The following is a 15,101-nucleotide window of genomic DNA, read 5'->3' as shown; positions in this document are numbered from 1 at the left end:
CACAGATGGGCTGTATCACAATTGAGCTGTTTGCACTAAATAAAGTTTCCTTCTTCACAACACCCCAACTTGGGGATTCCTGTTGGCATTGAATTTGCACCAACAACCATTAGTTGACGCAATAAAGTGAGTTCAATATCTTCCTAAGTGTTTACTGAGTGCCTCCTGTGTGCTGGGCACTGTGCTGTACAAAAGACAGAAACGGCCTGTTCTTCAGAACCACCCCCCCCCACACACACACACCCAGTAAACCAGATTGCCTCCGGCTTCTGAATACCCCAAGCTTGCTCCCCTGCACCTCTCTTCATGACTTCCTCTCTTCCCAGAGCGTCTCCTCTCACTTCCCTCTTTGCTTTTGGACTATCCCAAATGGCTTCTCTGCCCAAGCCTTTTATGCATCATGACCAGTAAGTAAATGAAAAGATGTTTGACATCATTAGTCTTTAAGGAAATGCAAATAAAACAACAGTGAGCTGAATGGTGGCCTCAAAAAATATGTGCACACCTAATACCCAAACCTATGAAAGTGACCTTATTTGGGAAAAGGGTCATTGCAGATATGATTAAGTTAGGGACCTTGAGATAAGATCATCCTGGATTACCCAGATGAGTCCTAAGTCCAATAAAAAGAGTCCTTTTAAGTGACAGAAGATACAGGGAATCAGAAGAGAAAGCCACGTGCAGATGGAGTTATGTAGCCACAAGACAAAGAACCTGGAGCACCACTAGCTGGAAGAAGCAAAGGAAGATTCTTCTCAAAGAGTTTTGGAGGGAGCACGGCCCTACTGGCTCTGATTTTGGACTCTGGCATGCAGAATAATTTTCTGTTCTTTAAACCCCTAAAATTGTGGTGATTTACTAGAGCAGCCACAGAAAATTAATATTGCACTCTTTGATAGCCAAGAAAATATGTCCACCCCAAACATGTATGTGAATGTTCATAACAGCATTCATTCTTCATAATCGCCCCAAAGTACAAACCCAAATGTCAATCAGTGGTGGATGAATGCATAAACAAAATGTTGTACATCCATATAATGGAGTATTATTCAGCCATAAAAAGCAATGAAGTATTGATTTATACTACAAGCTGAATGAGCCTGGAAAACATGCTAAGTGAAAAAAGCTAGTCACAGAAGACCACATGTCCTACTGTTCCATTTATATGTAAAGAATAGACAAATCTATACCAACAGAAAGTAGACTGTAGCTCCCTAGAGTGGAGGTGGAGTGGGTAGGTTGATGAGGAGAGTGAGGAGGCTAGGGATGGGTGGTGAATTGTTTATTCATCATAAACAATGAATATTTATGAATGATAATCATTTTAGATTTATCCTACTATAATCTAGACAGCAAACCTAATAACCAGGAAAAGTAAGCCTCAGAATGTATTACTGACCGTTGTCTTTGGTGCCATGTTCTAAGAAATGTGCCCCTATAGGTTGATGGGTGAAGTTCCTAGTCATAGTTTCAAATGCTAATCCTTCTCCTGAGAGGAGACACTTGGCACCTGGCAGGTTCCTCTCCTGATATACCCACTCTCCCCACTTCAATGCATAAGGACTCCTGGAACCTGCCCCTCTGCTCACTGGGGGCTATGATGAAACCTACCTCACTCCCTGGGGAGCTTCACCATTGGTCAGTGTCTCTCAGTGACTCTCCTCACTCAGAGTATCTAACACAGCAGTCAGAATTCTATCTTAAAATGATCCATGTGAAGACATGGCTTTTGTCCTGGCCAATGTGGTTCAGTTGGTTGGGTACTGTCCTGTGCACCAGAGGGTTGCCTGTTCCATTTCCAGTCGGGGCACATGCCCATGTTGTGGGCTTCATGCAGGAGGCAGCCAATCGATGTTTTGCTCTCACATTGATGTTTCTCTCTCTCTGTCCCTCTCCCTTCCTCTCTCTCTATAAATCAATAAAAAAATCTTTTTTAAAAAGTCATGGCTTTTAAGAATTCACTACATTTAAAAGAAGAGACTCTTGTGGTGGCTGGGGACAGGGCCAGAGGTGACATCACATACAAAGCCAGTTCTCCGAGGGCCCACATGAGCAGAGCCCACCTCCGCCCATTCCTGCACATGCTCAGAGGCCTGTCTGGCTCAGTTCCAAGGCCCAGTTGGAGTGATTCTCACGTGTTGCTCCGTGCGACCTCAGGACTATGCTGAGGTCACTGAGGTTTGTAGAGCGGATATGACTGTTCAGGTCCCCTTTGGCATGGGAGTTAGGAATGCTGTGGTCGCCCATAACCCACTCCAGTCTGAACATCCAGGTCACTGGAGAGGACGCAGCAAGGACTGGCCCTCGGTGTGGCCCAGTGGTGGACTGCAGTCACTGTAGGCTTCCGCTGTCCCTTCCGAGGCCTGTTCAGTGGAGCTGGCCCCTGCCGTCCAGGTCTGGGCAGAATATCTTTGGCCAGAATGACTGATTTAGGCATGGGCATATGACCTGGGCAAGTGAAACAGAACCCTGGCTGGGGCCTCTTAAGGGAGAAACCTGCTTTCCCTGCTGGTGTAGGCACCATCGGGCAGACACTGGCTTGGAGAAAGGCAGTCTAAGAGTCTGCCTCCACCACTTCGTGGCTCAGTGTGTTTGAGCCAACTATTTAACCTCTGGAATCTTGGGTTCCGCATCTATATAGAGTAACATTACAACACCCACAGAGCCGGTATAAGGACTGAATTGAATTTTGAGGGACGCAAAGCACAGTCCCCTGCCTCTGGCAGTCACTCAGCAGTGACACCTACTAGTACATGTACAGAGTGCTCGGAGGAGTCTCTGGCACAGGGACATCAACTGGTCCAAGGACACATGCAACCTCAATGTCTCTTGTCCTTGAACGACTTTTCTGGCCCAATTTACACCTGTACTTCTGCTGCTCTTTAGATGAATGAGTAATATATATGCAGAAAATTCACATCTTTCATTATTATGATTAATTATCCCACTTACACAGCACCTACCACAATCTGCTGATGTTGTTTTCCTATTTGATAGCCTCCAAAATGCAGTATGCCAGGCTTTGCTTGCACGACCTTATTATTCAGAACTTTGGCATAAACCTCTATAAAAACAATATAGATAAGTACATCATGAGATGAGACTAAAGGAAAATATTAAATGAGAACAGATCCTATTAACATGGCTCTTTTTAATTAAGGATGTTTTTAGCACATGAAAGCTTCAGCTGGAGGATATAGCTGTCAACATGAATGGTCTGTTTCAAATAAACTGTTGTGCCTCGCCTCCTACTTTTACACATGACTTGGGAGATATTATCATCACAATACAAATTCATGTGTATTGTTTATTACCTACTAAAATAATGTGCTCTTTCCCTAGCCAGTTTGGCTCAGTGGATAGAGCGTTGGCCTATGGACTGAAGGGTCCCAGGTTTGAGTCCAGTTAAAGGCCGGTACCTCGATTGCAGGCTCCTCTCTGGCCCTGGCCCTGGTCAGGGCACTTACAGGAGGCTACCAAATGATGTGTTTCACATGGATATTTCTTTCTGTCTTTCCCCCTCTCTTCCACTCTCTCTAAAAATCAATGAAAAAATATCCTTGGGTGAGGATAAAAATAAATAAATAAGTAAATAAATAAAATAATTTGCTCTTCATGTTTTGTACAAGTCTCTGCAGTAAAATACGAGCTCACAAAGTGCACACGCCGCCTTTGCTCTGTGTAACACCGCGCATACTTACTGTGCAATGAACGCTCAGTTAAAAGAATCTAACACCGTTTAATTGTATTGAACTGTTATTGTTTTCCTCTGAATAGAATTACAATGTGATACAGAAAAAATATTTTTTAAATGGATGTTACACAATGTCTGTTAGTTGATGTAATCTTAAGGCTCTGAATAATCATTGCTCTGGACAGTAAAGTCTCAAACTGTTACCGTAATATAAATATCTCCCCCCACACACCCCCAGTTTTGAGAGGAAGGTTATAACTGCTGAGCTCACAAAAGTGCCCGGGTCCACAAAGCTCCCTGGCTGCTCACACAGGCACCACAGTTCCCGTGCCTCCAGTGCCTTAAGCCAGGCGTGCCTTTGCACTCTCACTCCACCCCCTGAGGCAGGCATTAGCTCCATTTTGTAGCTAAGAGAGCTGAGTGAGACTCAACAAGATTAAGCAACTTGCCCAAGCTGATAGCTAAAAATTAAGCCTAGCCCTGACCAGTTTGGCGCAGTGGACAGAGCCTTGGCCTGCGCACCAAAAGGTCCCGGGTTTGATTTCCAGTCAAGGGCACATACCTCAGTTGCAGGTTCAATCCCAGACCAGGGCCATGTGCTGGGGCAACCAATCAATGTGTCTCTCTCACATCAATGTCTCTCTCTCTCTCTCTCTCTCCCTTCCTTCACGCTCTCTAAAAAAAAAATCAATGAAAAGTATATCCTCTGGTGAAGATTAAAAAAACAAATTAAGCCCAGGTCTGTGTTATTCCAACCACTAAACTGCCTCAATATGAATGCACTGTCCAGTTTTTTAAAAATAAATGATCACCTTTCAACTTTAGCCATCTCCCAGTCCTGTGAGCCACGGACACCCTGTTCATCCCTTTGCCCACTATGATTCCAGCGTTCACCTAAAGTGGGTGTGGCACATTTGGTGTTTCTGCTGCTGTCATCAGCTTTGGGCCAAACTGAAGGCTGGGATGGGGTTAGGATGGTGTTTCACGGGGACTGACCAACTCTGCAGGTTATTAGGTAATTTTTAAGTACTGAACTTAACATTCCTTGATAATATTTTTTAACACTGAAGGTTTTGTTTTTGTTTTTAGGGCCACAAATACATGTAAATGAGCATTTTTCTCTTCAGACCCAGAAATAAGTCAAGTGTGCTAATGTGCACTCAAGTTCTACAATGACAGAAGAGACACACCAAATACTACATTCCCAGCATTTGCAGGGGGCCTTGAAGGACGAGGGGGCAGCAACCTAGTGTAATGGTAGAAAACTGGACATGGGGCTGCAACAGCTGAACACTATACTAACTCTCCACTTTGGAGAATTCACCTGAGTCTCAGCTTCCCCAACGCAAACATGGAAATAGAATGTTGATGTCATGCAGATTAAGTGAAAATAACGCAGGCAAAATGCTTTAGCATTTTACTTAGCAGCAATAGGATTTACCAGGCTTTCCAGGCTAAGAGATGGGCAAGGGAAAAGGCAAGAAGTTATAAAATGCCGAGGTATTGGAGGAGGTGTGTTATGGAGGGGCTGCAGCTGGGGATGGGAGGGGCATGCACGGGGATGGTGCAGCTTCAGACCAACAGCAAAGCCAATTGGAGGAGTTGCAACTCTGTCCTGTCTGCAAGGGGTACCTCTCAGAATATTCCAGCAGGACAGGGGCAGAGGCCAGCTGGGATTCTACAAAGGAAACTGGCTGGGGTGTGAAGGGTGGCCTGGAGGAGAGTGTGGCGGCATGGGAAGCACTGCCATAGCCCCGGGACCTGCTGAGGACCATGGGCAAGGTCATGGGGACACACAGGAAAGCTATTTGAGGAAGCGGAAGCAATAGAACTTGGTGACTAATTCATGCCTCAAAAATCTATCAGTTAAATGGACCTAAATAGGGCCATTGTTCTTAATAAAAACTATTCTGCACCTAGAAAACCATCTAAATCAGCACCCAGCATCCACTACACTTCCTGGGCCTCAGAGCCTCGGGGGAGGTGTGAGTTGTAAAGTAAACTGTTCCTAGCTGCTTACTTGATTGTAGCAGGTGATTGGGCACGTCTCTTCTTTTCTTGGGCTCCTCCACGAGGCTCTTCAAAAGGAGGGGCGAAACGTCATTAAATGGTTCCTCTACATTCTTTAGTTCTCTGCCGGGGGTTTTCACTGCTGCCATTTTATCATGAAAAATGGAGTGTTCTTCTTAGAGCCAAAGGTCATGTCCTGGGAAGAACACAGTAGCAGTATAGTCATCCATGAGAAACCACCACATTTTTCCTCAGCCCTTGACAAATGTACCTCTGGCATCACTGTGTGACAGCCCTCCTGGCCTCTGGTCACCCCATTCCCACACACAGCTGTCCCATTAATCTCTTTGCATCACCCATTACACCCAGTATCGTGCCATTGCTCAAACCCTTTCGTGTCCTAACTCTCAAGAGCTTTTTCCAAAATGTAGTCCTGACATGCTTCTTGTGCTATTAGTAGAGGTGAGTGAAAGCAAAGTTAAGGGCCTTCACCATCGAGTAAGTTTGGAAAATGTTGCAGTAAACAGTTAAACAGGCCTGTTCTTTCTGAGATTTCCCCCTATCAGATTCCCAGGTGCGACCGTGAAACCCTTTAATCTTGCAGACACTGTGAGGACACTGGCATTTATGAGCCGCATTCCTGGCTGTTCTCTGCGGTGTGGAGGTGGAGACGCCACAGACATCCTCTGTCTCCACTGGCCCTTCCTAGAAGCTCTGTCTGAGAACCCAGGAAAGGTCCCAAGCATGTCACACCCTTTGCCAGTCTTGCCTTCCCTTAGCACAGTCATTTCAAGTCCCACCTTCTTCGTATAGTCCACACCGATCCCAACACTTGAACATCCTTTAGCAATGGCTGCCTCTCCTCCTCATTTGGCATTAACAATTTATTGCCCTGGCTTCATTCAGAATGTCTGTTTCGAAGTGGAAGCTACACAAAAAAACAATTTATTGCCCTGCCATGGCACCTTACAAATCCCACACATCTTTATATTTTCCCAGCTAAGTGTCCTAACCCAGGGGTCTGGTACAGACGGGACTGCTCTGTGAAGCCCCTGAAATTGGATGTGAAATCATGCGTGGATCTCTATGTCCTTGTGTGTTTCGGTGGTGGTTGTGTTTTTGAGAAGGTTCATTAACTTTAGATCCCCAAAAAGTCTCCGGCATTGAGCAAAAGGAGGTTGACTACCCTGCAGGGGCTTAACAATCACTTTCTGAAAGAAGTTCCTCCTTTCCCCTCGCTTGCCATCCCTCTCCCTAGCATCGCTGCATTGCCCACCCTCGGCACAGCCGCCACCTCACCTGCTCATCCCTAACACCTCCCCACGCTCCTTCTCCAGCCCCTTCTCCACCCGGTCCCTCAAATGCCAGAACAACCGTCCTCCGTTTCACTCACCGCCAGGATGACCCTGTTTCCCTTTTCACGGCCCCCGCCCTGGGTCCCCTCGCCGCACCCTCTGGGCAGGCCCTCTCCTCCCTGCCAAACCCCGCTCCCTCCGCTCGCTTGACTCCATCCCCTGGGAGGGGTTGGGATGGAGCCTGGACCCACGGCCCACCACATCCCCATTAATCCTTTAGGCCCGGCCTCTCCTGCGACCCAGCCCAGGCTGACTTGTGGCTGGACCTGGACACCGCCAGGGCTTCAGGCTGCCCCAGCAGCTCGGAGGCCACGGGGGCCACCCCCGGCCCAGGTCCCAGGGCGGCTCACACTGGAGGTGGTCCCCGGCAGGATTTCGCGAGCGCCCGCACTTGCACACAGTGTCGCCACGACAACGGGACGCGCTCCCGGGGGGTTGGCGACGGGCGCTACCAAATTCCCCAGAAACGTGGGGGGAACTGTGCTGTCGCAGCGCGAGGTCCGGAGGCCGTGGGTGTCTTCTGGGGACCCTGAGCAGTCTGTGGGGCCTGGGGAAACAGAGAGCCACTTAGGCGGTGCAAGGCCAATGGATTCCCGAGGGGAAGTGAGAAAGTCGGGAGAGACTGTAAACTGGGCACCTGGAAGAGTAGATCGCGGGAGAGGGGCGGGCTGAAAGGGACATGGCACCCTAGGCGCTGTGGTTGCAGCTTCCGCGACACGTTCGTTCAAGCACGCCCTACTTTAATAGCGTTTGTTTTGCATTTTCTATTATGGCAGGTTTCAAATATATGCAAAGGTAGGAAGAATAGTATGATGAACCTTCGGCACTCGCCTGCAACAATGGTCAAATCACGGCCAATCTTACTTTTAGTTTGTACATTTCCCCTACTCCCTGCATTATTTCAAGAAAACCCCAGACATCATTTCCCCCATAAATAGTTCAGAATATAACTCCAAAAGATAAGAACTCTTTTAAAGAACATAACCACAAGATGCCCTGGCCGGTTTGACTCAGTGGTTAGAGCGTGGGCCTCAAGTTCAATTCCCAGTCAAGGCATGTACCATGGTTGTAGTCTCCATCCTGGGGCGGGAGGCAACCAATCTATGTGTTTCTCTCACATGTCTCTCATCTCTCTCTCTCTCTCTCTTTTCTCTCCCCCCCCCTTCCTTGTCCCTCCCCTCCACTCTCTCTTAAAAAATCATTTGCAACAGCATGGATGGATCTGGAGAGCATTATGCCAAGTGAAATAAGCCAGTCAGTGAAAGATAAATATCACATGATCTCACTCATTTATGGATAATAAAGAACATTACAAACTGTTGAACAAAAATAGACAGAGGCAAAGAAGCATCAAACAGACTGTCAAACTAGAGCGGGAAGGTAGGGGAAGGTTGAGGGGGTAAGAGGTCAACCGAAGGACTTGTATGCATGCATATAAGCACAACCAACAGACACAAGACACGGGGGGGGGGGGGGGGCGGAGGGGGCGAGAGCTAGTAGGGGGGGGGATAGAGGAGGCCGGAGGGAGGGCAGTGGAGGGGGGGGAAAGAGACATATATACTACTATTTGTAATACCTCAAATAATAAAATAAAAAAATTTAAAAAATCAATGGAAAAAATGTCATCAGGTGAGAATTAAAAAAACAAACTATAACCACAATATCAGTACCTAAAAAATTACAATAACTTTTAACATCAAATATCTGTACTCCATTGTCTTATAAGTGTCATAAAATATTTTTATAATTTGCCTGTTTGAATCAGAATTCAAATAAAATCCACACGTTGCGATAGATTGATATGTTTCAGGTCTCCTTTAATCAGTGGCTTCTCCCTCTGTATCATTTTGTTGTTATTGCAATTTATTCACTAAAGAAGTTGTTTCTGTCCTTGCTACTGATATTTAAGGGTTACACCATGAAACTGGGTTGGCTCCCCTAACTTCCTGCCCTGTCTACATTGCTCCTTACACAGCCGCTCAGGCCTCTCTTCCCAGAGCTGCCCTTGTCTTCTCCCTCCATCTATCACTTGACACTTGTTTGATGCCATCTATGGCTTTGTGTTGATAAGAGATGATAGTAGGACTTCAATGAGGATACCTGCCTTCTCACACCCACATCACTTGCTATGCTCTTGTGTTTTCTTGGTTTCTTTCATCTTCCCATTCTCCAATCCTTCCCTCCTGGCTACAGTCATCACTGGTTAAAAATCTGCCCATCTTTCAAGGCTACCGCTAGAGATGGTGTATCCCCTACCCTTCCCATAACCTTACAGGTCACAAGGGCTGTTCCCTCTCTGGGTCTCCATACACTTTGTTCCACCATCTTTTCAATACATTTTTTATATGCTATACCCATCATTATTTGTGTATGTGTCTTAAGTGGCAGAATTCTTAGGGGGAAGGGAATGTGCTTTATCTTTGGATCTCTCACAGCCCTTGACACAGTTCTTTGCTCATAGTGATTACCCAGTAACTGTTGGCCAAGTGGGTAAAAAATTCATTTGCTTGTATAGTAGGTCACTTTAGTTCTTTCTGTTTTGCTGCCCCAACCAGGTTGTAGATTTCAGGACAGATACTATGTTTCCAATAGTGCCAGAATTTTCCACCCAGCTCAAATCATCAAGTGCTTGTTTCCACACATTTTTTAAAATGAGTATTGAGTAGCACCTAATACTTTTTACTTAATTTATTTCTTGGAACAATTTCCAAATTCCCTATTTTATACATAGATATGATATAATATGCATGTCTCTGTACAATCAATTAACCAAATTGCGTGGTTGCCTACTTCCACTTTCTTACCAACAGAACCTCAGCTTTGATTAGGTTTCTCCCCACATCTTCAATTCCAGCAGTAGGTCCCGATTAGTCTAGGCCAGTCATTGAATTCCTGACCCTTTTGCCCATGGCTGATTTAGAATTGAGTATGTAAGCCAATTCTAGACACAGAGACATTAGGGGTAGGCTTCTGGGAGAACTCTGGAAAAGGCTTCCTCTCTCCTAAGAAAGATACATACATAGATACAGTATCTTCCTCTGTCTGGACATTGTAGTGACCAGAAGTGATTCCTTGGAATTGCTGTAGCCATCAGAGGCCACGAGGGGCCCGGGCATTAGGGTGAAGCTGACGAGGACAGCAGGAGACAGGAAGAAGACTCTATGTAGATGACACCATTTCACCTTTGATTGTTTGGCACCTGCAATCCCATATCTCTTTCTTTCAGCTGAAAACATTCTAACATACAATTAAAAGTGTGTTACTGTTTAAAGTGTGAATTGTAGCACAGGAGCTTCTTAGAAATGCAGAATTTCAGGTCACCCCAGACCTAATGAATCAGATTCTGCATTTTAAGAAGACCCCTCAGGAGATTCTTAGACACATTAAAGTTTGGGAATCACTGAACGGATGCCCTACAATTACAGCTGTTTTAGATAATCAGTTATTTAATCAGTTCATTTATGTATTTCACATTTATTTAGTGTAGTGTTTGCAATGAGCAGAATACAAAGATATCCCAGCCTCCTGAGAACTAAATCAATGAGATGAGCGTGATAACAGGTGCAGAAGCTGCAAGCCACACACTTTGGTAGCAAAAGGGGAGCAATTAATCTCCTTGCTTAAAACCCCACAGTGGCTTCACATTGTACAGAAACTAAAATTCTAATTCTTAACACAAGTTTCAAGGCTTTGCAGGACCTGACTGCTGGCCCCTCTTCCCAGCTTCTCCTCACCCCACTCCTCTGTGCTCCTCCCACACCCCTGTTGCCTGGTGTGGTGGGTTAAAGCTGGCTGAAAATTCTTTGACACCTCTCCCATGGACCGGGGCCGGGGGTAGGGGGGGGGCCCTGTGCCCTCCCCTTGAACCTAGATGGGTCTATGACTGCTTTAACTTCCCAGTCCAGTCTTATGTGGATTTCTGATCCCCAAAACTAGTGAGAAATAATAAAATGGTTGTTGTTTCAATCCTGTAAATTTGAGCATAGATATAGCTGCAGGAAAGAATAACCAGAAACATGGCTAATTTCTACGCAGCAGAAGAATCCCTTCCTCAAAGGGTCCCCCCCACCCCTGCTTCCCTTTAGTTAAAATTTGTGAGGTTTTAATCTGGACAAAACCCAGGAGGAACTAGGGCCTGTGGGAGGAGCTGTCACTCATCATCAAGAGAGCCCCACAGGAAGAAGGTAGTTTTACAACACAGCTATGTGGTTGTAACAGCCCCTCCCCTTAACTTCTCCCCTCTGCGAAGTACTGCCTCCATCTTTGAGAGGGACATCCACCCGGCTAATTTCATGGCTAATTTCTGGGTCTCTCCCTTCCATGCCCTTAATGCAGTGTGTGATTCTCCACTGATGGGCTTGCCTCTTGGATGAGTTCAATGAAGGCTGATTGTTCACCACTGTATACTCATCACCTTGTGCACTGCCTGGCACTGGGACCTCAAATTATTGTAGAATTTAGTCATTTATGAGTTATGTCAAGTGAGTTCTAAATATATGTTTTTGGAATATGGACAATATATTAATATGGTTCAAAATTCAAGAAGTAAAAATTCTCCCTTTGACTCTTGTCCTTAGCCACCAGGTTCCCTTTCCCAGAGGTAACTCATGTTACTAGATTCTTATTTATCTTTCCAGGGATATGTTACACATATAGAAGCAACTGTATGTATGCTTACATGTGTGAAAAGTTCATCCCCTGTTTAAAAACCCAAGTACCATACTCTCCCGACGCCTGATTTTTCATTTAAAAATATATCTGGATGATCATTCCATATCACCATATCATCATTCCATACATCAATACCTCCTCATTCTTTTTTTGTGGTTATAAATACTCCATGATTTATATAATCAGCCCCCCATTTTTAGATAAATCGATTGTTCCTCATCTTTTGTTATTATAAACTGTGTTGTAATGATTTAAACAAGTGAATACATAATTTCTACAAACATGTACATATGTCCATTCATATACACCTGAGTGTATCTGTAAGAAAAGTCCCTGAAGTGTGCTAGGTTAAAGGGTCTATACATTGGTAATACTGATAACTATTGTCAAGTTTCCCCTCATGGACTTTGTGTTAATTATTCACTCCTACTTGTAATGCATGAGAGCACTTGTTTCCTTACAACCTCACTAACAGAACATATTATAAAACTTTTATATTTTTACCCATCTGATGGATAAAAAATAGTATTTCAGTCTGGTTTTATTTCTCTAATATAAGTAAAGGTGAGAATGTTTTTATATGTTTAGGAGACATTTGTGTTTTCTTTTCTATAAATCCATGTCCCCGTTTTTCCATTGGCTTTTGATCTTTTTCTTATTGAGTTGTTGGAGCTCTTCATATATTATGGATATTAGTCTATTGTTTGTGATGTTGTAAAATGTTCCCCCAGCTTGTCATTTGCTCTTAATAGTTTTTTAAATTGTTTATGTTGTGTTAATTATGTCTTGAATAATACTCTGGGGTGGGAATTCAGACAGGGCAAGCAGAGATGGCTTGTTTCTGCTCCATAATGTCTGGGGCTTCAGGTGGAAGACCCAAAAGTTAGGGGGTGGGATTGTCTGAAAGCATCATCTGGTGGTTGGTGCTAAAGCTGCCAGCTGGGAACCTAGATAAGACTCTTGACCAAAATACCCACACGTGCCCTGAACTTCCTCACAACGTAGTCGCTGGGTTCCAGGAGAGAGCCAGGCTTAAGCTGTATTTCTGTTATGACCTGGCCTTGAAAGTTATTCAGCAACACGTCCACCTCATTCTATCAGTTGAGAATGTTGCAAAGCTCCACCAGGAGCATAGACTCTACCTTCTGACGAAGGAGGGTAAGCTTCTGAAGAGAGTGTCTCATTCTGGCATTGGCTGTAGCTGTGAGGCTGTTGAACTGCTGCACACATTTTGCCTACAGCAAGATCAGCCTGAGGTCCTCCCACCGAGAGGGAAGTGCGGAGCCAAGAGAAGTGCCCAAACAGAGCCTGCACCAGGCACTAGTCCACCCTGAAGCGTGCTCTATCTCTGGCTCTCCACCATGTAAGCTGATACCTATCCTCGTTGCTGTCACACCCCGTTTATGTTGGTTTGTCTATTTTCTGCAGCCAAATGCATCTTAATTTATGTATCCAGACAATTTAATGCACTGAATTATTTTCAACCTCATGGCAATGCTGAAATATGGGTATTACTTTTCCCATTATATGGATGAAGAAATGGAAGCTTAGAGGGCCAAAGTAACTTGCCCAAGGTCACATGGCTAATTGATGTCTAGGTCAGAATTTGAACCCAGTTTTGTCTGCTGCGAATATTCTTTTCTATATGCCAAGCCAAATTGCCTTATGGGCAGAAATGTGGGAAGCCCTTGGGAGGTTGAGAGGTAAGGCCTTGGGAGCAGTAGCTCATGTGCAGTTTTATTTGCTCTCTTTTGATCTGTTTTAGCCATAATATTCCACATAAATGCTCAAAAGGATGCTGACAAATGGAGGAGGGAATAATAAAAGTAAAGGAAAAACTGCTTTCCGGACAAAGCCAGCCCACATTTCCAGAGTGTAAACAGTGAACCTGGACCATAAAAGTCTCATTAAAATGTCAGTGTTACATCTTTGTACTTCAGCACTGAATAGGAAATCACGCACGCCCCATTATTAATGGCTCATCAATAATACATTAGCTCGACTCCCAGTAAAGCTCACATTCAGGGGAGGACAGACCTTTTTGTTTGGTTTATTGAGCAGCTGACGGGGCACAGCAAGTTCATTTCATTGGTAGAGTCACTTGGTGAAGGCCTTAAACCAGGGATAGCCAACTCCTCACTCCTCCCAATGCTCTCCCCCTTCCCACCCCAAATCAACCCCTTCAGCTCATATATTACGTTCCTGGAAGCCTTCCTTTAGTGTATGTCAGGGCTCTTTCTGTTACCAGTGACAGAATGGATTCAAAAGTGGGGGAAAAACTTAAAAATAATCTATCATCTATCGAGAGAGGCTTTAGCCACAGCTGCATCTGGGCGACAGGTGATGAGGTCAAGATCTGGTCTCTCTTTGTTTCCTGGTTCTCTCACTCTGTGTTGCCTCCATTCTTAGCCAGAAGCTCTTCATGCCGTGGAAATGCTGTCATCTTGCTCCCAACTTGAGCTTAGTGCCAACACATACTGTTTTTGTTGTTGTTGTGTCATCCCTATTGGCCCAGCTTGAGTCATGTGCCCATTCTTCAACCAATCACTGTGGTTAGTTGGTGAGATGACTCTCCTCCTCCAGGTCAGGGTCATGTGCTCACTCCTGGGCTATTGGTGGTGAAAGTCCCACCCAAGCTTCCATGGTCTGAGAGCGGGAAAGGGGTCTTGTATCAAAAGAAAAGGGAATAAAGTCTGGCCAGACACAACCAACAGACTATTAGGTTGAACCTTATAAAGTTGTCAATATTCAAATGTATTTTACCTAAAAATATGGTGATCAATATGACCCAACCTAAGGTATTACCAGGCTTGTTCTGGTCCCTCAGTACATGCTCCCATAGAATTTATCACTTTGCAGTATCAGCCACCATACATTCTGCATTGCTTATTCCATCCAAACGATAGATTTGTTCAATGTGTGGCTATGAAAGCCTCTGAAGTTTTAACTACCCACGTCAGTCATCTTTCTTGGTCTCCCAGGAGGGGGCCCAATCATGGCACCTCTGGCTTTGGGCATGGGGTTGAGGTTACCAAGGGCAACTTCCCCAGGCCTCTATCATTCTGGCACACAGCACCTGAGTCAGAGTAGGTACTCCATAAATATTCATTGAATGAATGTGCTTATTTTTTTTCTAACACTGCTTATTGCTATTGGAAATATGCCCCCAAAAATGACATGACTTCTTGTTGGAAAAATAATTAAAAATAACATCTCCTGCAAACCAGATGAATCCTCTCCACAAAATGAAGAATGAGCCAGTTTTGTTATTGGATAAGTGTTAAACTAGACTGTGAAGCACATCACCAGCAATCCACAAGAGAGATTGCAAAGACAAATAAAAATCTTACCCTTGTATATAGCCAGGCAGA

The 15,101-nt window shown here is 44.8% G+C and overlaps 1 protein-coding gene across 1 annotated transcript in view; it reads right to left on the bottom strand.

The window, feature by feature from the left end:
- Positions 1 to 7,481, bottom strand: part of CFAP221 (cilia and flagella associated protein 221) — a 132,556-nt gene extending 125,075 nt beyond the window's left edge. The window contains exons 1-3 of the mRNA XM_080667894.1: positions 7,410 to 7,481; positions 5,715 to 5,900; positions 2,964 to 3,064 (exon numbers count right to left, since the gene is read on the bottom strand). Of these exons, the coding sequence (XP_080524020.1) occupies positions 2,964 to 3,064; positions 5,715 to 5,853 (240 nt within the window). The 5' untranslated portion in view covers positions 5,854 to 5,900; positions 7,410 to 7,481. The remainder of the gene's footprint in view (positions 1 to 2,963; positions 3,065 to 5,714; positions 5,901 to 7,409) is intronic.
- Between the last annotated feature and the right edge of the window lie 7,620 nt (positions 7,482 to 15,101).

This window comes from Plecotus auritus (genome assembly GCF_963455305.1).
Source record: "Plecotus auritus genome assembly, chromosome: 5".
NCBI lineage: Eukaryota > Metazoa > Chordata > Mammalia > Chiroptera > Vespertilionidae > Plecotus > Plecotus auritus.
This window is presented reverse-complemented; position numbering and strand designations above follow the sequence as displayed.